The sequence below is a fragment of the Zasmidium cellare genome (assembly GCF_010093935.1).
Source record: "Zasmidium cellare ATCC 36951 unplaced genomic scaffold M409scaffold_25, whole genome shotgun sequence".
Taxonomy (NCBI): Eukaryota; Fungi; Ascomycota; class Dothideomycetes; order Mycosphaerellales; family Mycosphaerellaceae; genus Zasmidium; species Zasmidium cellare.
This window is the reverse complement of record NW_022986969.1, coordinates 1,531-23,566: the sequence shown is the minus strand read 5'-3', so window position 1 is coordinate 23,566 and position 22,036 is coordinate 1,531. Positions and strand designations below refer to the sequence as shown.

The window sequence follows — 22,036 nt, the reverse complement described above, 5'->3', positions numbered from 1 at the left end:
ATGGACTGGTGCATTCATCACAGTGCTCTTGATGTTTGAGTGTCATGCTGAAGTGGTTGCAACGGAGTACATAGAGATATTGCGCAGCGCCTCCTTTCATGTCTACCTGCTAGAGTCTAAATTGATGCCGAAAGTATTTGGAGCTTGTCAACCACCAGCTCGCTGAACGTGTTTTGAAGCTCAACCCCGACTATGGGATCCGAATCCACTGCATTTTCTCCCACACGCATACCAAGCTCACCATGAGCTACAAGACAGCGTCGAGTTACCTCAAAATACTGATCCCCAGCCACATCACGCAATGCAAGAAGTGGATTTTCTTCGAAAGGCTCATGCTTAAGTTCACCAAGTAGCCAACCACGAATTTGGCAGTCTTGTAATGTTGGCAAGGGCCACGATTCCAGGCACACAAAGTCGCACAGCGGCTTCCAGTGGGCGATTTCTAGCAGCATAAGACCTAGGCTGTAGATGTCATAAGTCTTTCGAGAGCTCGTAGTCTTGGGGGCCTCGCTCTGAATGCTTGGCCATCGGTATATGTCCCATCTGGGATCAGTGCCTCGCGAAGTGGTGCCGCTGCTTTGCGGCCTTGAATATTCAAAGCCGGAAAGGATCGGGCTATCAAAATCGACATTGTCTTGCTCGCAAGCGAACACGACGTTACCGCTGTGTATGCCTTTATGGAGCCAATCTGCCGTGTGGAGATAGAGTAAAGACGATGCCACCTTCCAGGAGAGGGAAAAGCGTTGGACCATGCTCGGACGATACCTTTTTTGGCCCAACATGCTATGCAAGGTCTTCAGTATGGTGTTTTCATTTGAACCATGGGGCATCTCAAAGACCCAGCCCACTTTGTTTTTCAGGTGGCGGTAATCCACAAAGGCCATGCAGGGGGGTGCAAAGAGGCCTTTCGGTTTGTCCTCGGAAAGCATCTGCGCGAGGGTCCACGTTCTTACCCAAGACTCTTTCTCCTCGGACGACCCGGGCATGGAATCGTCCGTCATTCTCCATTCAATCCATACTTCATGTTGCTTTCCATTCTGAACGAAAGTGCCGCGCGGCCGGCGGGGGTCGTGCCTTGTTGGCGTCTTTGCTGCATGACTGCTGAAGCTGCCCTCGAATGTGACGGCGTCACAGCCGGAAACGGTAATCACGCCACCAAGGCTATCCTTGACATCGAGACAGGCATTTTGCTTAATTTGAAGAGACACCTCGTCCGAAATACACTTGAATCTTTTCAACTGCAGAAGTTCTCGCAGGGTTTGGTTCTCGTCCTCGCTGCAGGTGCTATCCCAGCCGCCTGCAGAAAGCTGCCCAGCGGTGACGATTGCGTGCAAAACGGTCTTGATCTCACGGAGGTCGTTTCGAACGACAACCATCTCGCGGAATGTTTTCGCCGTGACCTCGCGGATTTGTCGTATCTCGTGGTCGCCCATTAGTTCCCTCAGTCTTTCGGTCAGGCGGTGGAGGTCAGTCAGCAAAGCCTCAAACGCCGCTCCGTCCATTACCACCCACCGCACCCGTCGAGGGTGCGACAGTATATCTTTGGCGGTATCTGTAGCCTTGGCCATCCATTTGACGATGTTACGGTCTTTGAGCCCCTTACGGCCTTTGAGCCCCTTGCGTTCCCCCATACCGCTCTTGTATAGCGACGCTAGCGTAGAGACTTCTGCCACAACGTCAATTTCCTCGGCAATTAGTACGGCCATTTCCTTATCACTTGGCATTGTGTCGTTGTTCCACCTGGCAAATAGCTCCTTGAAATCGTCCAGAAGTGCACCGATTCGAGCGACGACGCTACACAGTTCCACGGCATTTGTTCCTAAGCTTGCTGCAAGGTGCGAACCGCTGGGACATTCGATAAGACCGGCGGTATAGCCCCAGGCAAGGAGCCGGTTGTATTCCATCACGAATCGTACTCGACATCCCTCATAGTCCTTCGGCATGTCTACCATGGAGCAGAAGAATTTGAAAACTGCGTCTATCAGGACCTATGACCCATATATCAGTGGTTGGGCACTCACGCTTCACTGAATGGTCGAAGACATCGAAGGCTAGAGAGGTGACACCACAGCCAAGTCCAATTCCGCTAGCAGGATCCATCCCGACGATACTCTGTTGCAGATGTGCGAGGGAGCAAGACACAGTCGAAAAGGAAGACGAGATGCCATGCTATCGGGTCCTAGTTCGATTATTTGAAGAAAAATTAGCCGCCGGGTCCTCCATAGCAACTCAACACTAGTACGCGGGGCGTCCCGCGAGACCAACGTCTCTTGAGTACGTACAAGCTCATTTCTCAGTCTCGAGGGGCCCAATTCATGGACTTGAGCCAAACCCCTAGACAAATATTATCTACGAACGAATTTCTGTGCAACCTCTTGATATTCCCTGCTCACCTGACGACGACTCAAGGTCAACATCTCGTCGCCGGGCTTCACGTCAAAGGCCCCAGAGTCCCATAATCAATGTTAAACCAGTCTTGATGGAAATTTTAAAGACGCGCACATTGATGGAATGACAGTCAACCCGCTTCAAGTGCTCGAATCCCGGTCCGGATTCTGGCATGACGCTTTTGCTTGCTGGAGGGTAGCGACTGCCACGTCAAAGGCCCCAATAATCGGCTTGTACAAAACGTAAGGGTCTTGCGGGGTTCCTGTGAAGAGACCATCTCTATATGGAAACAGGATATCTCGGATCGCTCTGCAGAGAGGCTTGACAGTCTCAAATGCGCTGGGGAAATCTTTGAGGATGTCCTCGAGCCCGCTTCTATCTATGTCTCCGCGCTTGTTCCTTGCGATGTCCTTGTAGGTCCCAGTATACCATTGAGAAAGGACGGAGACCTTGGATCGCGATTTCGCAGGCGCATCAAGATGCCACCCTCGGCGAGCACACAGCCATATGAGAACATAGAAGAAGGCCTCAAGGTCGTGACGATAGGTGTGCGATATTCGTAGCAGGACTTCAATCGCCATGAACTCCATAGTTCCGGTACGGTGTCGAGCTTCGGCCCCTTGCCCTCTTCCTTTGCAAGGTCCAGGTCAATGAGCATACCTTTAAATCCGTCGCCATTAGGCGAATCTGTGATGATGATGTTGTTCTCCGAGATGTCTCGATGAAGAGTTTTTCCGTCCAGGTAGAGCGATCGATGGACTTTGATTGCATCGCGCAAGCCTTCTAGAAGTTCCGGGATGGATTTGAACTGGCTGATTGACCTTCCCGTGGGCGTTATGGCCAGTACACGAAAGATTCGATTGGCGTAAGGCAGGGGCTCTATAGGCACCAAACTTGTCCCCTCAGGCTCTTGCACTGCATAAGCTGGGCTTTTCTGACCAGTGCCGGCCCCAAAAACACTACTGTTCAACTGCGGCCTTTTCCAGGGATGATTGGAAGCATTTGACGACTTCCGTTTTCTAGACTGGCTGCTAGTGACGGTGAGACCTTGGAATTGACTGAACGAATGGCGGGGAGGCAGAGACTGTAAACCGTCATTGTTCGTAGCTCGCTGAATGTCTCGAAATTTGTGTGCTGCTGGGAATGCAAGTCCGTGGCGTAAATCTTCGTCGCTGTCTGTGTCGTCCTCGTTGGAGTCCTCTAAGTCTTCCCCCAAAGTGTCTGGCTGGTCTCGACAAACACGTATGCAGGGTTGTTTTCGGGTGAATTCGCGCCGTTGACCTGCGGGATAGACCCATCCAATCGGTGCTGTACAGCGTGCTGGACGTTGTGAAAACACTGTGCAGCCAACTTTGGGGCAGTCGGAGTAGAGCTGGTAGTTGTGAGGAGAAAGTCTTCGCTTCAAGGGCGGGCAATATCCTGCTTGCCAGCGTGTGTCGGCGCGCTGATTGTTGCACATGTAAGCGGTACTTTCAAAGCTTGACCTTTGGTTCTCATCTATATTTGTTGATGAGCTTCAATTGACTAGCGAACGAGGATGGTGTCTCGCTGCCAGGAAATTCTAGAGAAGATAGTCTCGGGAGAAAAGCAGGAGCCATATCAATGCTCACGCGATGATAAATGCGTCCGTAGCCGCCCTCCAGCCGAGTATGCAGCATCGAGCAGATACAAGAACGGCAGGCGGTAGCTCATGACATCTGAAAGGACGAAACTGGACAGCCATGTCGCGAAAGTACTGTGCGCATGAAGGGAGGCGCTTGCGCTCGCGGGCGGCAAGCGCGATTGGCCTCCCGCCCGCCCGCCCGCCCGGAATACTGCAGGGGTTTGTGTCTTCAGGTGCTTATTTTACCGACAGCAAGAAACGTTAGAAGGCGAAGTTATCTTGCACGAAGATCCAATAGCAATTCCGTCAAGATGCGCTCGTGGGCGTTGCGTGCGACGGATTATAGCGTGCGAAGGTAGGGTTACCGATATAGTATAGTCCTAACTGTAGAGATATTATAAACTCTCGCGGATTACAAACTATACCGCTAAAGCAATTATTAGACTAAAAAGAAAATAAAAGTTACTACAGGCGATCTAGAGGACTAGTAAATAGTGTAGTTTAGTAGGATTATATAAATATAAATTCGTACTACGGGGTCGACTTTTAAACTAGGTAAGTATCTATTAAATAGCGTAGATCCTTTATATATCGGAAATAATAAGAAACGATCGCCTTTTACGAGTAGGTATAATTATAAAAAGCTTATACGAAGTATTCTAAAGCGAATATTTTACTAGCTTTCGAAGGAGATTCGATAGGGAAAGTACTAGGAACTACTATATAATCTAGTACTAACGATCCTTTACTACTATAAATTTATAGTATAGTTCCTAGTTATCGACATAATTTATTATAGGAGGTGTATTAGTCTAATAGCGTATCCTAGACTCTTTTTTGTCGCTAAGTTACTAGTTATTAAAATACTAAACGAGAGCTTTCTACCGTAGGCTTAAGTAGCGAAGATATATATAACTTAGTATAGTAATCTACTTCTTAAGAGAGTAAAAAGAGAAAGCTATACTACCTCTATTTATAGTACTTTACTAGACTCCTCCTTAGCTATATAATAATTATAGTAGGATTTCTTTTCCTTTAAGCGATTATAGTAAAGTCTTTACAAAACGATATCTCCTACTAGATTTTATAGATATAAAATACTTAAGTTTAGGGTATATTAGCCTACCCTATACGCGAAGACTTACTAGGTTAATTACTTAGAGTAGCTTTTTAGTCTATTACCGAATTATTATATCTACGTAGAGTAGGACGGTATTATTCCGTCTCTCTAAAGAAGAAAGCCTAGGTCGGCCTATATAAGACTTAGAACGCAATCTAGTAGAGTAGGCTATAGTCTATTTAAGATTATTAGAGAAAACGTAAGAGGCTTTAAGATAAGAAGTAGATCTCCTATTAGTTATAAAGAGCTTATATAAGATAATAATAGAGCTTCTAATATAAGAGAATCGCGGACTTAAGGTTAAAGTCGTAATATCGAAAGAGTCGCTACGAAGAAGTAAAAGTATATAAAAGTACGACTAGTAATTAGAGTCCTATAATACTAGACGTAGAGGAGAAGAAGATAACGAAGATAGTTTGTATTAAAAATTATATCTTTATAGCTAAAGGAGTTAACGTAGTAGAACTCTAGTTAAATCTAATATACTTTTCGAAAAGTTATCTATATATATATTCCTACCTCGCTACTATCTATACTATTAATACTACGCCTCCTATATAAAATACTCTTTTAAAACTTCTACTCTAGCGTCTAGTAGGTATACGTTATTATACGTTAACTATACGATAAGATATAAATAGGCTTACGTACGTATGCGTATACGAATAAAGAATTAGGAGATCGCTTAAAAGAAAATCGGCTCTAATATCTCCTATCTCTACTAAGTAATATTATCGATCTACTTCACGTCGTAAATCTAATCTAGTATAAGTGTTACCGCTTAATTTATACGCGTAGTATTAAGAGAATCGATATAGATACGACGTAAGTTAGTATTCTCTATTATTATTTATAGGATTAGTAGTAAGCCTACGAAATTTTAAGTCTAAGTAAATAGATTAGGAACGAGACGCTTCTTATTATACGTAGGGGCCGCCGAAACTAACTACTTATATACGCTTTAAATAGCGACTCGATAGCTTTAGGCGTCCTCGTCGCTTAGAGCCTACGGTACGTAAAGTATTTTATATACGAAAGGAAAATATACGATAAAGCGGGCGTAGTAGAAACGAGTCTAAAGGGCTATAAGGAGGATATCTAAATTAAAGCCTTCGTCTATAGGACTTATATCGAGGTTCGATCTACCTCCTATATATACGTCTTACTAAATAGGATAGTAAAATTTCCTCGAGGGCTAGTATACTCCGCCCTCGCCTTATTAGTACTATCCTTAGTCTAGTAATAGTATCTATAATAGTACTTCGATATCGTTACCGTCGCTACCTACTATAGTAGAAACCTATAGAGTACTAGCTAAGAGCGTATTACCTCTCCTTTCGTCCTTATAGTCTAACTATTTAAGAAATTCTAGAAGTATATCGTACTAGGAATTTAGCTATTTAGCTATTTCGTTAAGATATCGTACTCGAGTACTATTATAAAAAGGAGCGTCCTCGTTAGGATCTTAGAGTACTATATATACCTAGGTAATTATCTAGTATAGAGCGATTAAAGCTAAAAAGTAAGTTACGTTAGATACTAGCCGCTACTTAATAGGGACTCTAGCGGTATATCTTTCGTCCTCTACTTCGTAAAAATAGGGTAGTAGTACTTAGTCTTATATAGCTAAAATACCCGTTTTAGGGAGGTCTAGGTTAATATAGAAGAAGTCCTCGCTTACTACGTAAGCCTAAAACGCCTACTTAATTATATCTCCCTAAAGTAATATCTAGTTACTAGAGAAAATATAGATTAACCTACGGTAGGCTATAGACGCTACCGTTATAGAATACTAGAACTCGACGTACCTAGCCGAACACTAAAAATAGATAGCTTAAAGTAAGTATACCTATATTTTTTCGAGCGTATAGCTAATAGCTATTATTCCTATACGCCTACGTACTTTATTAAAGATCGCTAGGCTAGGTAGCTATTACGTTAAACCGCTATAGATACCGCTAGGCTTCTAATCGATAATACTTATAAAGTACTACGATATCCCGTTAATAGCGATAGTACCTAAAGCGAAGACTAGAAGGGCGAGGATAGCGTAGTTATTACTATTAACGAAGCCGTTACGGAGGATAGATTATAGTACGTCGCTTTCGAACGTCGCGCGGTATAATATAGGATAGACGATATTAAAGGTATTAAAGTACGCTTCGGTATACTACTTTATTTAGTCGATATAAAGCTCTAAGAAGGTAACGCCTATACTAATCGCCTAGGTTTAATAGACGGGCGTTAAGCTAACGTCTAGGGGTAGCTCGCTTAGCGGACTCTTTATTTCTAGATTAATAAACTAGGCGGTACCCTACTAAACTATATCGTATAGGTCTAATACGTTACGCGCTACGGAGTATTATAGGTACTATCGTATAGCTAGCTAGAGGAGGATACTATATAGTATAGTAAAGGCTTTAGCTAGCTACGTAGGCGAGTACTAAGAGGTAATAAACTTGTACTTAGTAGCCTAGGTAGCGGACGAACCGTAGTAGCCTTATTTAAGCTACGGTATCTAGCCGCGTATATCGTAACTAGACCTAATAGTTTTCGAAGGCGAGATAGTCGTATATACCTATAGGAAAGTTTCGAACTTATCTTTAAAGCGACCGAGGCTATCTATAATAGTACCTATAGTATCCGTAAGTCTAGTAAGTATTAGAGGTTAGAGAGAGGTAAGCTACTATATACTATAAAAGGTATCGTACTTACTATTCGCCTATCGGTAAGCGATAGTCGTAATAGGCCGTTCGCTCTCGATAGTTACCGCCTAGCGGTAGTATTAGCCGATATTATACTATATATTCTACGTATTAAGGGATAAATAGGCTACGTACATATTAGACGTTACTCGTCGCATCTTAGTTTGCTTTAGAGACGATGCGGGTCAGTAGATTATTAATAGATTCGAGCACGCTTAGGGGCGGTCTATACCGACGACGACACGACTTATATGCCCGCGCCGCGATCCGAGCCCTTGCGGGCTGCTTAGAGAGACCCCGCGACGGTGACCGCGAGGACTTAGTTAGTAACATAGCCGATGCGTTGCGGTTCCCTCTCCTGCCGTAGACGCTGCGATGAGGTCGATAATCTAAGTCGCCATTCTCTGTCTAACATTCCAGCACAGCAGACGGAGCATTCTCCGCCCGCTCATAGCGACATCGTCGGCGGCTGCTCCGACACAACGAGTCAGCAGCAATGGCGTATGCTGCACCGCAATGCAATTTGGCAGTATCGGGTATAGCGAGTACCTTGCTTCTTGGCAATTAGTGGTATAACGGTGCTGAATAGATCTGCTCGTGACTGCGACGATTTCTGTAGGCTCCTGGGCGACCCTCCGCGTCAGAACAATCAGCACACTCACTGTCGCGGTCACGGTAGAACTGGACTGCGAAACACTATGAGCACGTTTCTGACGCGGTGCATCAACCTGAGTCGGCCGCGGCGACAGTTTTATCCACTTGACCTTCAGCGGCACGGGCGCGACGACCGAGCCCAAACAACCTACACTGTTATGAACAGATTGCGACGCTCCTGTTGACTTCAGTGAGTCTCGTGCACAGTTCACGCTCACTGACCCGAGTGATTGCTCCGCACCTAATCAACATGTTGACTGGCTCGGGCTCCTCATGCCGAACCTATTTTATGGAGCGTGAGTAGCGACTCGTTCAGAATGAAACGCTTAGAAAAGCACGTGATAGCGATAAGTAGCGGCGCCTTGCACCGCGAGTCATGATCTTTGACATTGTGATTCGGCAAAAGTTTACGAAGAGCTCACGCCCCTGAAGATCTTTACCTGTATCACACAGCTCGGCGCGATACAAGCTCCTCAACTTTTCGACAAAGGATTAATGGCCTTTTCAGGACATGGGGTAAGGCCGACTCCCCGGACTCACATACTTGTGTTCATAGGAAAAATTAGCTGGCTGGAGTGGCAAGCACTGTTTGCCTAGCTCACCACTTCATATCGTATTCAGTCAATCATGACTGGAAAAGCTCAGAGTCTGCGCACGTCGCTGACTCCGAGTGCCTGTCAAGGCTGTCGAATCTCCAAAGTAAAGGTTAGTCGTCGTCCATAGAGTCGGACTATCCCAATGCAATGGTACATTGTCACTAAAATAGGACAAGTGCTCCGGCCAACGCCCTTCTTGCACACGTTGCACTACACGAGGCCAAAAATGCTCATATGAGGTGGCTAAGGAGGGGTTGACTAAGAGGGAGTTCTTTCGCGACAAACACCAGGAGCAGCAAAAAGAACTCAAGGCGGCCTTAACCATTCTTGAGATTTTACGGGAAGGTAGTGATCAAGAGGCAGCAGCGACTCTAGCACGCTTGCGGACTGGAATGACTCTCACCGAGGAGTATGAGAAGATCCTTGCCAACAAGGCTTCTCAATTCAAGTACAGTCCGGCCGAGCAGGATGACCAGCTTGCTCGAAAGATAACAACAGCGGACCTTGGCCTCAACGAATACACACGGCCTTTTCTTCATTCCACCGACACCCCTTCCCTCTTTTCATACCCCGCGAGCCCACCTAGCCACTATCTTCCCAAAGAATACGCAGTGAGCACGCTTGCTCCTCTCTGGAATTATCTGGACGAACGACAGGCCCCAAATGCCTCGACGCAATTTTTCGACCTACAATTCTCAGCCTAGCGGATGTGATCACCAAGGACCATTAGCTATAGATAATGGGAAATCACGGCTTCGGAAGGCACATTCGGGGCGAAAACGAGAGATATTCATTGTCTACCACAGGTCCTGGACCAAAAGCGTTGAAGTATTCCGATGGCTTAGTCGGGAAAGTAGAGCATAAAAGCGGGCTGAAGGATATATATTGTTCAATCACAGTATTCGTTGCTCAGCTAATGTGTCTGTCAAAAGATTCAATTCAATTGCCACTCTGATCTCTTCCTTGCTCTGCAAATCAGCTCTTATTCGCTGAAAACCTGGGCAACACCATAAATCCGAAAAGTCGATCGGATTATGTCCACTTCTTTCCGGTAGAAGATATATTGTCAACTTTGCCAATCTTGGACATTCTAGAAGCTGTTGCAATATCTTGATGCGATGCCTTTCCAGAGAAGTGATGTAGACGTTATGTAAGGTGAGGGTTCCCAACGACAGTCTGCAGCGTTTTAAAGCGTTCATTAGACAAAGAGGTCTTATGTCGACGCTAACAAGTTCCAGATGCCGTAGAGTGGATAATTGGATAGTCGCTAACATTGTTGAGGTATATCTTAACATGGCGATTTCCGATCCCGGTTCGTAGTATAGCATGCTCAATGTCTCAAGGCGTAGGAATTGAAGACCTCTAGCATCTGCCAGGACCGGGATAGGTGCGCAGGAAGGATCTGGTCGAAGTATTTCGTCGTGGTTAAGAAATTTCCCAAGGTCCTCAATAAGGGGCGCCACGCTAAGGGCCTTGAGGTTCTGGCAAAAGCTCTTGAGTAGGGTGGAATAGCGATGCTTGTGGTAAGACAGCTTGGAGAAACTGATAGTGTTCAGACTGAGATCTGACGGGGTGCAAGCGGACTGAAGCACTGTCGAGAATAGATAGTCAACAATCTTGTTGGAGATTGAGCTATGGTTGTCACATGCTGGGTAGGTAGGATAAAACGGCTGCAAAGACAGTGCAAGCTCTACGCGATGTAAGGCTGCAATGTTGTGCAAAACCCCTAGCAGGAGATGTCGGCTCGGAAGATGTTGGCAATGCTTATTGTACTGCATGCCAATGTACTCTTTTCGAGCATCACACTGCTCGAGCCAGTGCCACTCAGATTCGTTCGGCTGATCATAATCTTGTTGTCGAGGCGCCAGTGCAATATGTTCTGCTGCCTTGGATTCAAGAGGGTCCAGCGACAATGTGATTTGCCTCACTTTGCGAGCGAGCTTTTCAGAAGATGTGATCGCGCGAAGTCTTTGCAGCCGTTGAGGGTCGAGTACGAAACACTCCAAGGTGTAAAGATATCGTCTGGCGAAAACATCGAAGACGGCTTGCTCGATGGCCTTACAAGTCAGCCGTAGCGTCAAGACGTCCACGTGTTCGGCGATGCTTTGAAGAACTTCGACCGGTACCATAACAATACTAGACTGACGTCTAAGACGAGTTGAGGTTTGCGAGTTGCCGCATAGTAGCCGCATAGCCGCCACCAGCATCTCATAACTTAGGATGTGATCGCAAAAGGTGTTCAATGAGCCTCATATCTTGTACTGTAATGCAGTCGTCTGATCGTGTTGAGGGGATCTTGAGATCAATGAAAGCACTGCGGCATGCCGCTGATCGCGGAGCGTTTGCCGCATCTAATGGACTATACTCCGAGATAATGCACTTCCCCAGCGATTGGTGCTCCCGTTTCGATATAGTTTGGTGGAGTCTGATCCGTCAAGCTCGTTAGAAGCTGCTTCTTTTCAAACCATCCTTTTCGATGAAGCAGGGGTGTACCTTGTACCTTGGCCAATCGATAGGTTTCCTTGTCGGGCCTCGAATGTGCGGGTACCGCTTGCAAAACTCTCGTGCCCCATCTTCGTCGCCACTGGTATACTTTGCAGGGTAAAATGTGATCGGGACGCTGTATCGCTGGAAGCGGAGGTGACTAGCAATGTTGTCATACTCACACATGTGAGGGCATCATGATGTAATTTTGGGGTCAAATGGACAGTGTCTTCCGAATCTTGCAGCGCGTATTATTTCACTGTATCTCTTTCATGCGTATCAACGGGCGGTGCCTTTCCAAGCTCTTGTCTCTCCCCCAAATCATTCAAGTAATTATCGTGCCCAAACTTTCAATGCTGATCATTTTTCAGCACGTGAAGACATGCGACAAGCTCCAAAAGGCACTCCAGAGCGAGACACCTACAGAAGCTCAAGAAACGCTCAAGCCCTTCCCGGGAAATGACGACTACCAAGAGCAGGTACGTTCAATTTATATCTATTGCCTGCTATGTTTTTGACTGCGTCGAAACCTCTGTGTGTGCACATGCATCAGAGCCATAAGATACTGCGAGTATTCAGCAACAAGCTCCTCGCTCACATAGACGTTATATCCCTCGTCCTGTTTGTTAACTTCCACTGAATCCCTTAGGGCCTTCGAAAAGGAAGGACAATCTCCTCTTGGACTTAGCACTGACACTGCCGAAGCAGCTGACTGCTTCTCGATCAAGCTTGCATGTTCTTCGATACTTCTCTCGAGATGTGCGGACGAATTTCCATTAAACGCTTTCTCCGAGCTATTCGCAGTCGACAGATCCGAAGCAGTGGCTCCACGCTCCTTTAAATAGGGACAGACACACTCAAACTCCTCGTGTGATTTGTCTTGTAGGAATCGGCTGAGGATGTCGTTGCTAGGTGAGTTCTGTAAAGGTCTTGCACCCCTCCTTTGGGGTGCCGTGGTCATCTGCTCGCTCGACTTCATCGCGTGTCACGGACAAATTTTTTTATGCTAGTAGTATTGACAAGATAGCTTTACGAAACTACACTATTTGGTGAGCTTCGCCAACTTCCGTGGGTAGTACTCAAAGTACATACGCTCTGTCCTGGTCTTGCAGAGCTGATCGCTGCTTGAGCCTTCGCACCTCTTTAAGTACTATCCCGTCGTTGCGTTCCTAGGAGTGGGTTTGCACACTTCGGTAAGACAGTACCATCTTGTGTGGTCAAAACCCGTCGGAAGTGAGGATAGGACAAGGTCTTATTACTACAGAACGCTCTACTACCCACGACGATGATGTTGGCAGCTCATTACTGCCTGATCACTGACTAGTCCTGTTCGGGCTAAGTCCAAAATTTTCGACGGAATGTACTCCGCTGAAAACTGTTCTTTTCATTCTTTTCTCCCTTCGCCGCTCGCTCCGCAACTTGCCCTCATGGCATTTCTCCTAAACAGGCTTGGATTGCACAGACTTAAAAAGATACTATGTCGAGCCAATCACGTTCCAGACGTGGTGGTCCTAGTCAGTCGCGACAGACAGCACGCGCTGCATGTGTCAGCTGTCGAGCCCGTAAGGATCGGGTACGTGTTTGTGCTTTGTAAAACAAGCTACACATGCTTAACATGTCATATATGTGTCTAGTGCGATGTTATCAGGCCTTCATGCACAGCATGCCGCATTCGTTCAATCACATGCCTGTATGAGACCAAAGATCCGTATGAGTCCAGAAGCGGTGCAATCCGTCGCGAGAACGATGAACTTCGGCAGGAGAATCAAGATGTTCGACTGGAGAATTCCACCCTACTATCTCGAATCGACATTCTTCGGGTTGAAAATACTGCTCTAATAGCTGAGGTCACAAGACTCCGGGAGTCGAGGACTCAGCCTCGAGGTGCGATGCCTAGCACCCAATCTCTAAGTCTAATAGATACTGGAGGAGACACAATGACTAGGTTCCCTAAATCCAATAATGGTTGGCGAATGGATAGTCCAGCCTCGACACCATCAGCGCGACTTTTCCAAGCATTGCGGATCCATGGCTTCCGAAGCGACTATGAACGGAATCTTCTAGCTCAGGCCACAGTCGCGACATTTTCATTCTACTCAGGAGCCACAACAGATCGCATGCGCGATCTTAGTATGCTACAGCAGCTTTTTCTCTCGGACGATCTCGTTCGTCAGTCCCTTCTTGCATGTTTTTCGGCAGTGCTTGGATGTACGCCGCAGCATGGCGAACTCAACCAGAAAGCATATGGCAATACGCTTCACCTTATACGAGCGCGAATACTGAGTACTCGATTCGATTGGCAGGACAGTATTGCTCTCAGAACAGCAATTAGCCATCTAGGCTTCATGGACGTAAGTATGTGCTCCAGCCCAGTTGCGACGTTCGACTAAAACGGTAGATAGTGTGTTGGCCCAAGGCCGGCTTACAATCTAACCTTACACTGGCGAGGGATGGCGGAACTCCATGCTCGTCTGCGCAAAGCGGATCTGGTCGTTCTCTCACCTCTCAATATCCAGTTATTGGAAGGCTTTTTGTACAACATTAGCTGCCTTGCGCTGTTCTCCAACGACGCACATGAATTGTACGCCATTTGGCGTCAGGCTGGTGTCATTGACTGCCTCGAGAAAGCCAATCTCGAAGGTTGCGATCGAGTCGCAAATTCGCCTCTACTAGCTGGAGAGTACAGGATGTACAATATGGTCCTCAAGCTGACTAGTCGACTTCGCTCCGATTCCGGTACCCTAGCATCAATACATTCCGAGGAGCGACTTGACGACCTGGAATCTGAGCTGGATTCTCTGACTACGATTGGCGCAAGACGATTGGCGGCGCCACTACCAGGAACCCTTCCAGTGACTCGACGGGAGGCGTTACTCAATATCCAGTCGAGCCTCTCGGCAGCCTTGTCGATTTGCCTGTTGACGCTTCGAGTTTCGGAATCGCCTTCAATAATGCCGAACGTGCCTGACTCTCAAATCATTTGTCAGAGTATCGATTATCTTGTCATGCGGATTCTCGACACGTACACGAAGCTTTCAACAACGGATATGTGCTTGGTCACCTTCATGTGGCCACTTCAGATCGCGGTCTGCGCTATGAGGCACGATGCGGACATCGAACTACTACAGAAGCACCTACCTGATATGGTGCAACGCCTAGATACAGGTCATAGTAGGCGACTGCGAGCAGTAGTCAATGCCACGCAAGCACTCCGAACTGAGGGTACAACCTGGTCGAATCAGCGACAACAACCACTATCCCTACCCCTTGGTCTCTCACTTCTACGTGAGCCAACTGGTGTGGCGTCGTAGATCATTACGAGAACGACCAAGCTGCGTTCTGCTCTTGAGCTCGCACTCAGCCTGTCTTCTTAAGTTTGGCCGCTTTGGACGGTCCATGGAGTCTGCGCTTCCTGTAAATAGCATTCTTCTGCGATATCTTATCGTCCTTCGCGATTTGGAACGATCTTATCGTACTCTAACTCGATCAACTTTCTGAGCTCTTAAAAGGAATTTTCGGGCGCGGATTCACCCCCATGCTCATAGAGTGTTCTGGTGCGAGACTGACCCTGGAGTTGTCCTTGTGAGTCACCGCGGCCAAAGACCAAACCGAAGTGTAGAGGACAGAAGGTATCTGTCAAGTCAGCGCATTCGTGGTGCCTGATCAAGAGCACGAACCAGGGACAGAAGCGCCCAAATGTCGTCCCAAGCCATCACCAGTGACTCCATATGAATCCCGTCCATCGCCAGCCTCCTGCTTTGCCAGCGGCATGCATATCTAACGGAAAAATCGACGAGAACGACTGACTGGAAGAAAAGCTGCGGAACGATGCGAGTCGAAAGCATCCCTACGTCTTGAAGGCGGTGAGGAATCTTCTGATGTGGAGAGGAAAGGCACTAGTTATGTCCTGCATACCGCCTGCACCGAGCTTACCTTCGACTGGATAGACATCGTGATGCAGACGAGCGAAAGGGTCCTGTGCCGCGAGCAAGTTGTGTCTGATGCAATCTACAGATTGCACGAGCACGAGTGTATTGGAAGACGGAAAAGGCCAGGCCCGTGGGCAAGCGTTTCCCGCGGAAAGCTCTGCCGCTGATCCGACATTTGCCAAGGACCATTTGCGACCGGTCGCAAATCGATCTTGGCGCTGGTTGCCTTCTTGACCCTTCGATACTGAACCACCATCTAGAAATCCACCCACAATGGCCGGCTTCGCTACAACAGAGATCACTGAGGTGCAGTATTGAGGAGTTCAATCTCATGAGCGCCAGCTTACGGCAACAAAGGGCTACCGTGCTACGGTGAAAAGTTTCATTCGCTTTCTTCATGACTCCAATAAGGACCTGTTCAACTACATCAAGACCTGTGTCACAGAATGCGAAACACTAGCACGGACAAAGTCAGGCAAGAGTTTAACAAGAAGGGCGAAACAGAAAGCAGAGGATGCATTGTCTGCTGCCGCATTGCAGCTCCTCACGGCTAAGGCTCAAGATCTCAACAGCCTGAGCACGGCGCAGGAGAGAGTGTCGGCGGAGACAAATGTGGGTGAGCGAGGACGGCTACTTGCGGCAGCCATCGAGGAGAGTGAATTGAACAGCTTCCGAGCGTCTCGCAATCGGCGTGTGCTGTTACTCTTGGTGCGGCATGACGTGCAAGTTCTTCAGAAGACAAGCGATCCTAACAACAAACATGATGCTGCCAAACAACAGTACGCTCGAGATACCGGACTCCCCCTCGAACAGGTCCGTCGATACTGTCAAGATGGGTCGAAGTATGAACTGCTTTTGCAGGACCTGGGCCCTGGCATAATCTTCACATTAGGGGCAGGGAAAACATTGTTGGTCCTAGACGGTTGAACCAACTGATATCAAACTAATCAGCTCACAGATGGGAAGAGCGACGACTTAAGGCAACCGATCGGGGGAAAGGGGAATTCCAACGGCAAGGGCAACACGCTTTCACCTTCCAAAGAGAACAACTCTCTAGCAACCTCTTCAGCAAAGACTATATAACGGATGTCTGAACTGCGGACAAAGGCGTCAGTTGACTATTGGTGATGTTTCAGCTAATTCTTAGCTCAGTTGGACTTGCTGTTGTGAGCTACGCCCTCTCGCTGAACCGAGTAGGATTCAATCGCCTCAGGGAAAGGCGATACCGGCACTGATTCGTGCATGTACAGTGACTAGTTACATAACGTCTCTCCCTATGTCGCGGGACGCACTATGTCCCGGGACGCATCCCTAAGAATCCAATTTTGATTTGCCTGTCGTATCTGTTACTTCTCCCTAATGCACTAGTATTCCTTCACAATACGCCCGAGTTTTGTAAGACAACATGTGTCGTACGTGGGTCCATGATCCGATTCGTTGTCGTCGTCAGGGTTGCCTTAACCTTGGGTCGCGGTTTACTCGCCTCTCTAATGCGTCACTGGCTTCTTGGTTGAAGAAGGACATCGATTGGCGTTTAAAGAGGCTGGGCGTAAAGATTGGAGGGATTCTGAGATGATTAGATGGTGTTATTATCGAAAAGGATGCGAAATAGTAGCTCAAAGAGTGGTCCCTCCCATTCTTACCTCTTTCCTTTCGTAGTAAATGCTTCACTACATGGATAACGCAAGCCGAGCACTAGCGCAGACACTCTGTACATTATAATCCATCGCTATGAAGAGGCTTTTTCTTCCTCCCCACTTATACACACCTCCCGGCGGTCCCGCAATACCGTAAAGATGAAAGATGAGCCCAAGCTTTCCCTCCAGCGCGGCATCAGTATCAATAATGAAGAAGCCTGCGAAGGGACCGCGCCCGCATAAGTTACTGATCACTAGACTCCACCTCTTCTGACAGAGGGCGAGAGCCTATCGCACTGCGCATGCCGCACGTCGTTCAAGAACCTGGTGGATCAGCGACGGAGATGCATCCGCGCTTCGTCGGAGCAAACACCGCCTCCGCGCGCCTCTGATTGTTCACAGTCAAGACCCAGGTCTGGCCTTGCTTAATCGTTCTGAGCTTCCAACGTTTTCACACTGCCACATTCTTGAATATTGTTCTTGCGCTCCATCGAACATGAGTAATGCAAGTTGGAAGGGTGGTCAGCCACGACGAGCGCAGGCTGCGAGCGCATGCCGTGCCTGCCAAAAGTCCAAAGTGAAGGTAAAACCCCCGCACTTTTGTTACCAAAGTGTCCACAACTGACCGAACCGGCGCTCAGTGCTCGGGCGAACGATCTGAGTGCGCTCGCTGCCGAACCCGTGGGATCGCTTGCTCATACGAGGTGCATAGAGAAGGAGAAACAAAGAGAGAGTTTTTGCTGCGGGAGGGGGCCGAAACTCGAAGGCAACTGGACAGAGTGAATTCGATCTTAGACATCATGCGTCACGGCACTGATTTCAAGGCCACTGAGACACTGGCTCGTCTTCGTTTCGGAACGACTCTCGAGGACGTGATTGCGAGCGAGAGTGACGCTATATTGTTGTCGGATTGCCAATCTCAGCACTCGTGCTCTCTATCAAAGGGTAGTACTGAGGCTAAAGAGTCAACATCTCAGACAACTCTTACCGATGGCAGGGTAGCGGATTTCGTGGATCCATCGCTATCTTGATTTGGCGCGTAGTCATTCTTTTTCTCGCCATATAGCTACCGTGGATTAATCCAATAAACAAGTGATTATGACGAGTGCGGCACACTGCTTAAAAGCGAGAAGCTAATAAGTCTTCCAAAACATGACTTCTTTGCACAATGTGAGATACATCGGCTATTTTCCGCCACAGTGGCTTTACTGGCAGTGCGTCCCTTTACGAAGGGAGGGACGTTACCTGACTTTCGTGAGATAACATGCTTCGTGTGTGGGTCGATGATCCGATTCGTTGTCGGCGCCAGCATTGCCCGGACCCTGGATCGTCCTTCACTTGGCTCTCTGATACGTCACTGGCTTGTCGACTAGCATGGAAATTAATTTGCATTTAAAGAGGCTGTGTGGAAAGTCTGCAGGAGTTCTGAGACGAGTAGATGGTGTTGTTCTCGAAAAGAATGCAAAATGATAGCTCAGAAAGTGGCGTCCGAAGTGGCGTTGTGGCGCTGTCAGTGACCATGCCTGTGGCACTGTCAGAGTTCTAGAAGTTTCGACAGCCGGGTCACCATGTCGCTAGCGCACCAAGCGCGGCGTCCCGATTCCTTGTCTCTTCGAAACTGGATTGGACACGATAAAAGTCAAAGCTTCCTTCCGGCGCATTGGCCAGAAGCGCGCGACGACTACATCTCTCGCCACCACCCATTATAGACTGGCCACTGCGAGACGTTGGGCTCCATCAAAGTTCAGACAGCTAAGAAAGATAAGATGCTGCACCACAGCATCGACGCGGAATGTCGGAAGAAAGCAGCGCCTTGAAACAAGAGGGCGCCGGATCCTCAATGCGTGCAGGCAAGAGGTCGACAACCTTAGCGGCATGTCGTCGCTGCCGCCAGCGGAAGAAGCGGGTGAGGGACTTGCTTCATTATCACTCGCGACAGACAGGTGACTGACATTGCACCATAGTGCGATGGCAACCGGCCCACCTGCTCTGAGTGCGAAAGATCAAATATTGCATGCGATTATAAAGCTGTCGCTGCAAACGAGACCAGAGGTCGTGCAGCCAGGCGACACACTGCCGCGCTGCAGATGCAACTCGACGAGATTGCCGCGAGCCTGACTAGACTGAAGTTGATGTCCCATGACGATGCGGTGTTCTATCTGTCCACTCTAAGGTCGGCCAGTGACCCGGTTACTGTACTGCGATCGGTGGGCAATGGAATTCCCACATTGCCAGTATCCGTTTCGGAATCTTCCAATATTCTCAGAATACTCCATTCCACGCGGACGGGACTGGATTGCGCTCTTGGGCTGGAGCATCCGAAGCTCTACCCTCTACTTCCCATGGAGACTGGCGCGTCCAAGGAGGCCGTTAGTCAGGAAATCTCACCAGCGTCGCGAACGAGGTATGAGCGAGTCACAAAGTTTGCACATCTGCGAAGTTTGTACTAACAACGGGATCTATCAGCGTACAAGAATCTCTCATTTCCGGCGACGAAGAGCCGAGGTCAAGACTCTGCGACGAGCGCTTACGCAACCTGGACATTTCATATTGGTCCCCAGTTCCTATTCCCAATGACCTGGAAGCTCGGCTTCTATCCTGTACCTCGTGACTGACCATCCGCTACACTCGCCCTTTGATGCCAATCTGTTTCTCGACGACCTGACGACTCGCATGCTAAGGTTCTGCTCGCCTCTGCTCGTTAACTCCATCTTGTTCTGGGCTTGCGTGAGTCCAAATACACCCCTACAGTGCACAGTCCAGATGCAGAAATCGCTGACAGATTCGATAAGACAACCTATGCTGCGGTCGAACCGGTCGCAGTCTCTTTCGCAGGCCACTTCAGAACAGCTGCTCTACGGCTTTCAAAAGCTCTGGGAAACGATGAGTCAATCATGAACGTTGCCTCACTGTTTTGCTTAACAGTTGGCTCTATCTGTTCTGGCGACGATGCTGGCGCGAAAGACCATCTTCGTAGCTCTCTGCGGATGTCCGTCGCCCTGCGACTGCATGGCAAGGACAGTGCTGACCCAACAGAATTGGGCCTATTCGCCCCCGATTGGCTCAGTGCATATTCTCATGTTGCTTGGAGCTCCTATAACTTTTGTTGGTGTGTGTCACTTATCTCGATAGTGAGGACTAGCTAATGATCGTTTCTAGTATATACATCTCCCACTATCGAAGCAAAGATTGGATGGATTTCGTGAGTAAGCCACCGCTACTGCCAATCCCAGGTTCAGAGACTGCATACTCGCTGTACCCAGCAGTTAGCCCGCCATCAGACTTCATGGGTCACACATTCACACAATACTGTACTCTGCTGCACATCAATCGAAGCATTCTGTTTGCATATCTGGATCCAGAGAGTCCTGCATCTCAAGGCCTTCCGCTCTCATTCGCCGAGGAGAGGTATCAAAAGCTGCTGGAATGGGCGGATCGACTCCCTGCGGCACTCGCTTTGTCGAACGACACGCCGCATCACGCGGCAATCCTGCAGTGAGTACCTGCGTTCTTTCTTCAACCACATCACGATTCTGACCAGATCAGCATGTCTTTCCATTCGATGGTCATGGAGCTTTTCCGCCCCTTCCTAGGCAGGAAGTTGAGACTTGCGTGGTTTCCGTATCCTGGCACTGCACCAGAAGAAGTGTTCGTATCCTCCGCTAACCGCATGGTCGAGCTTTTCCGCTTCTACCACACCAAATTCAAAGACACATCGTTCGCTCACACGATTACGTGGCTTATCGCACCCGTCTACACCGCACACATATCCCTTAAAGGCGTCGCAGACACTTTTGACCAACGACGTCTGGACTTCCAATTGTGCGCAGATGCCCTCATGGGTCTCGGCGTGGTGGCCCCTATGAAAGAAAGTATCGTGAGGGGAATCATGAACATGGCAATTCAAGGAGGGTTGTTTGACGTAAGAGAGTCGAAAAAGGTGCTGGCGAAGGTATTCGAGGGTCATGCACAGTAGGAAGTCAACGGAACGACATTGACGATTGACTTCGAGAGAGCGATGGACGATCCAACTGGATCGACTGTGGACGCTTTTGCTGCGTGGGAGTATCCATCTCCCGCGGAATATGGTACGTGAGACGGCTACGTGGACCATCATGCCTCGCCCCGGTCTATCGACAGAATACAGGCAGCCATCAGCGTCTACACGCTCGAACCCGAGATTTCGGGAGCGCTTCATCTACCGGAAACATATTGCGGTCCCATCCTCCCGCTCGTGCATCCATCTTGCATGATGCAACACCTTCCGACCCAAGATTCTAGACATTCGCAGCAAACGCAGCACAACATGAACGATGCCAGCCGGGCACCAATGCAAGGTCCTCCTCCCGATGTATCCAATTTATATCGCGCCCTTGCAGATCACAGCGGGTGCCGCGCTCCATACCGACGAGAAGGCCAGAGCCAACAATGTCTCGTACTAGGCGAAAAAATGGCTTTGGCCGGCTTTCTGCTGCCGAAGCCCAAGGTGCTCTCACAGGCAGGACGTGGTATGTCTAATGGTAATTTGCCATAGATCTGTCTTGATCCATTTTCACTACTACAGTAAGCGTGAGCCATGGAAAACCCATCTTCCACACGTGAAGTCACCGTCATGCGAGTGCCCCCTGCGCTGTTGCCTAGTTACGGAATACGGTATTGACCCGAGAATCGGGTGAGCCACATCAATCGTGGCTGGGAACATGAGGACAACGAGCCACTGTGGCTTGCTGTCCCGCGACGCAGTGCGTCCCCTGACACAGGGAGACAAGTTACAGCTAAAACGTCGGATGTTGCCACCTCTTTCTCAGTAATGGACATCCGGGATAGTGTCGTTAATACATTAGGACAGCCGGGTCCTAAGTACAAGCAAGTAGCTAACGAGGCTACTTCTACTCCTCTAAAGCTATATAACGAGACTAC

At 48.4% G+C, this 22,036-nt stretch overlaps 5 protein-coding genes across 5 annotated transcripts; 2 read left to right on the top strand and 3 right to left on the bottom strand.

The window, feature by feature from the left end:
• Positions 1-116: 116 nt before the first annotated feature.
• M409DRAFT_67692 (uncharacterized protein) lies at positions 117-2,100 on the bottom strand (the record flags this gene model as incomplete). The annotated part of the gene is made up of 2 exons (XM_033817514.1): positions 117-1,972; positions 2,022-2,100. The coding sequence occupies 2 exons, from the start codon at positions 2,098-2,100 to the stop codon at positions 117-119; spliced, it is 1,935 nt and encodes a 644-aa protein (XP_033665416.1).
• Positions 2,101-2,528: 428 nt separating this feature from the next.
• On the bottom strand, positions 2,529-4,111 carry M409DRAFT_67691 (uncharacterized protein; the record flags this gene model as incomplete). Its single annotated transcript, XM_033817513.1, has 3 exons — positions 2,529-3,019; positions 3,049-3,560; positions 3,999-4,111. The coding sequence occupies 3 exons, from the start codon at positions 4,109-4,111 to the stop codon at positions 2,529-2,531; spliced, it is 1,116 nt and encodes a 371-aa protein (XP_033665415.1).
• A 3,386-nt stretch (positions 4,112-7,497) lies between these two features.
• Positions 7,498-8,722, bottom strand: M409DRAFT_56367 (uncharacterized protein; the record flags this gene model as incomplete). The annotated part of the gene is made up of 5 exons (XM_033813273.1): positions 7,498-7,510; positions 7,827-7,884; positions 8,053-8,224; positions 8,479-8,648; positions 8,689-8,722. 5 exons carry the CDS (start codon positions 8,720-8,722, stop codon positions 7,498-7,500), a joined length of 447 nt encoding a protein of 148 aa, XP_033665414.1.
• Positions 8,723-9,097: 375 nt separating this feature from the next.
• Positions 9,098-9,770, top strand: M409DRAFT_56366 (uncharacterized protein; the record flags this gene model as incomplete). The annotated part of the gene is made up of 2 exons (XM_033813272.1): positions 9,098-9,175; positions 9,237-9,770. The coding sequence occupies 2 exons, from the start codon at positions 9,098-9,100 to the stop codon at positions 9,768-9,770; spliced, it is 612 nt and encodes a 203-aa protein (XP_033665413.1).
• A 9,138-nt stretch (positions 9,771-18,908) lies between these two features.
• M409DRAFT_56365 (uncharacterized protein) lies at positions 18,909-21,092 on the top strand (the record flags this gene model as incomplete). Its single annotated transcript, XM_033813271.1, has 6 exons — positions 18,909-19,022; positions 19,081-19,520; positions 19,899-20,225; positions 20,276-20,318; positions 20,453-20,611; positions 20,658-21,092. The coding sequence occupies 6 exons, from the start codon at positions 18,909-18,911 to the stop codon at positions 21,090-21,092; spliced, it is 1,518 nt and encodes a 505-aa protein (XP_033665412.1).
• Between the last annotated feature and the right edge of the window lie 944 nt (positions 21,093-22,036).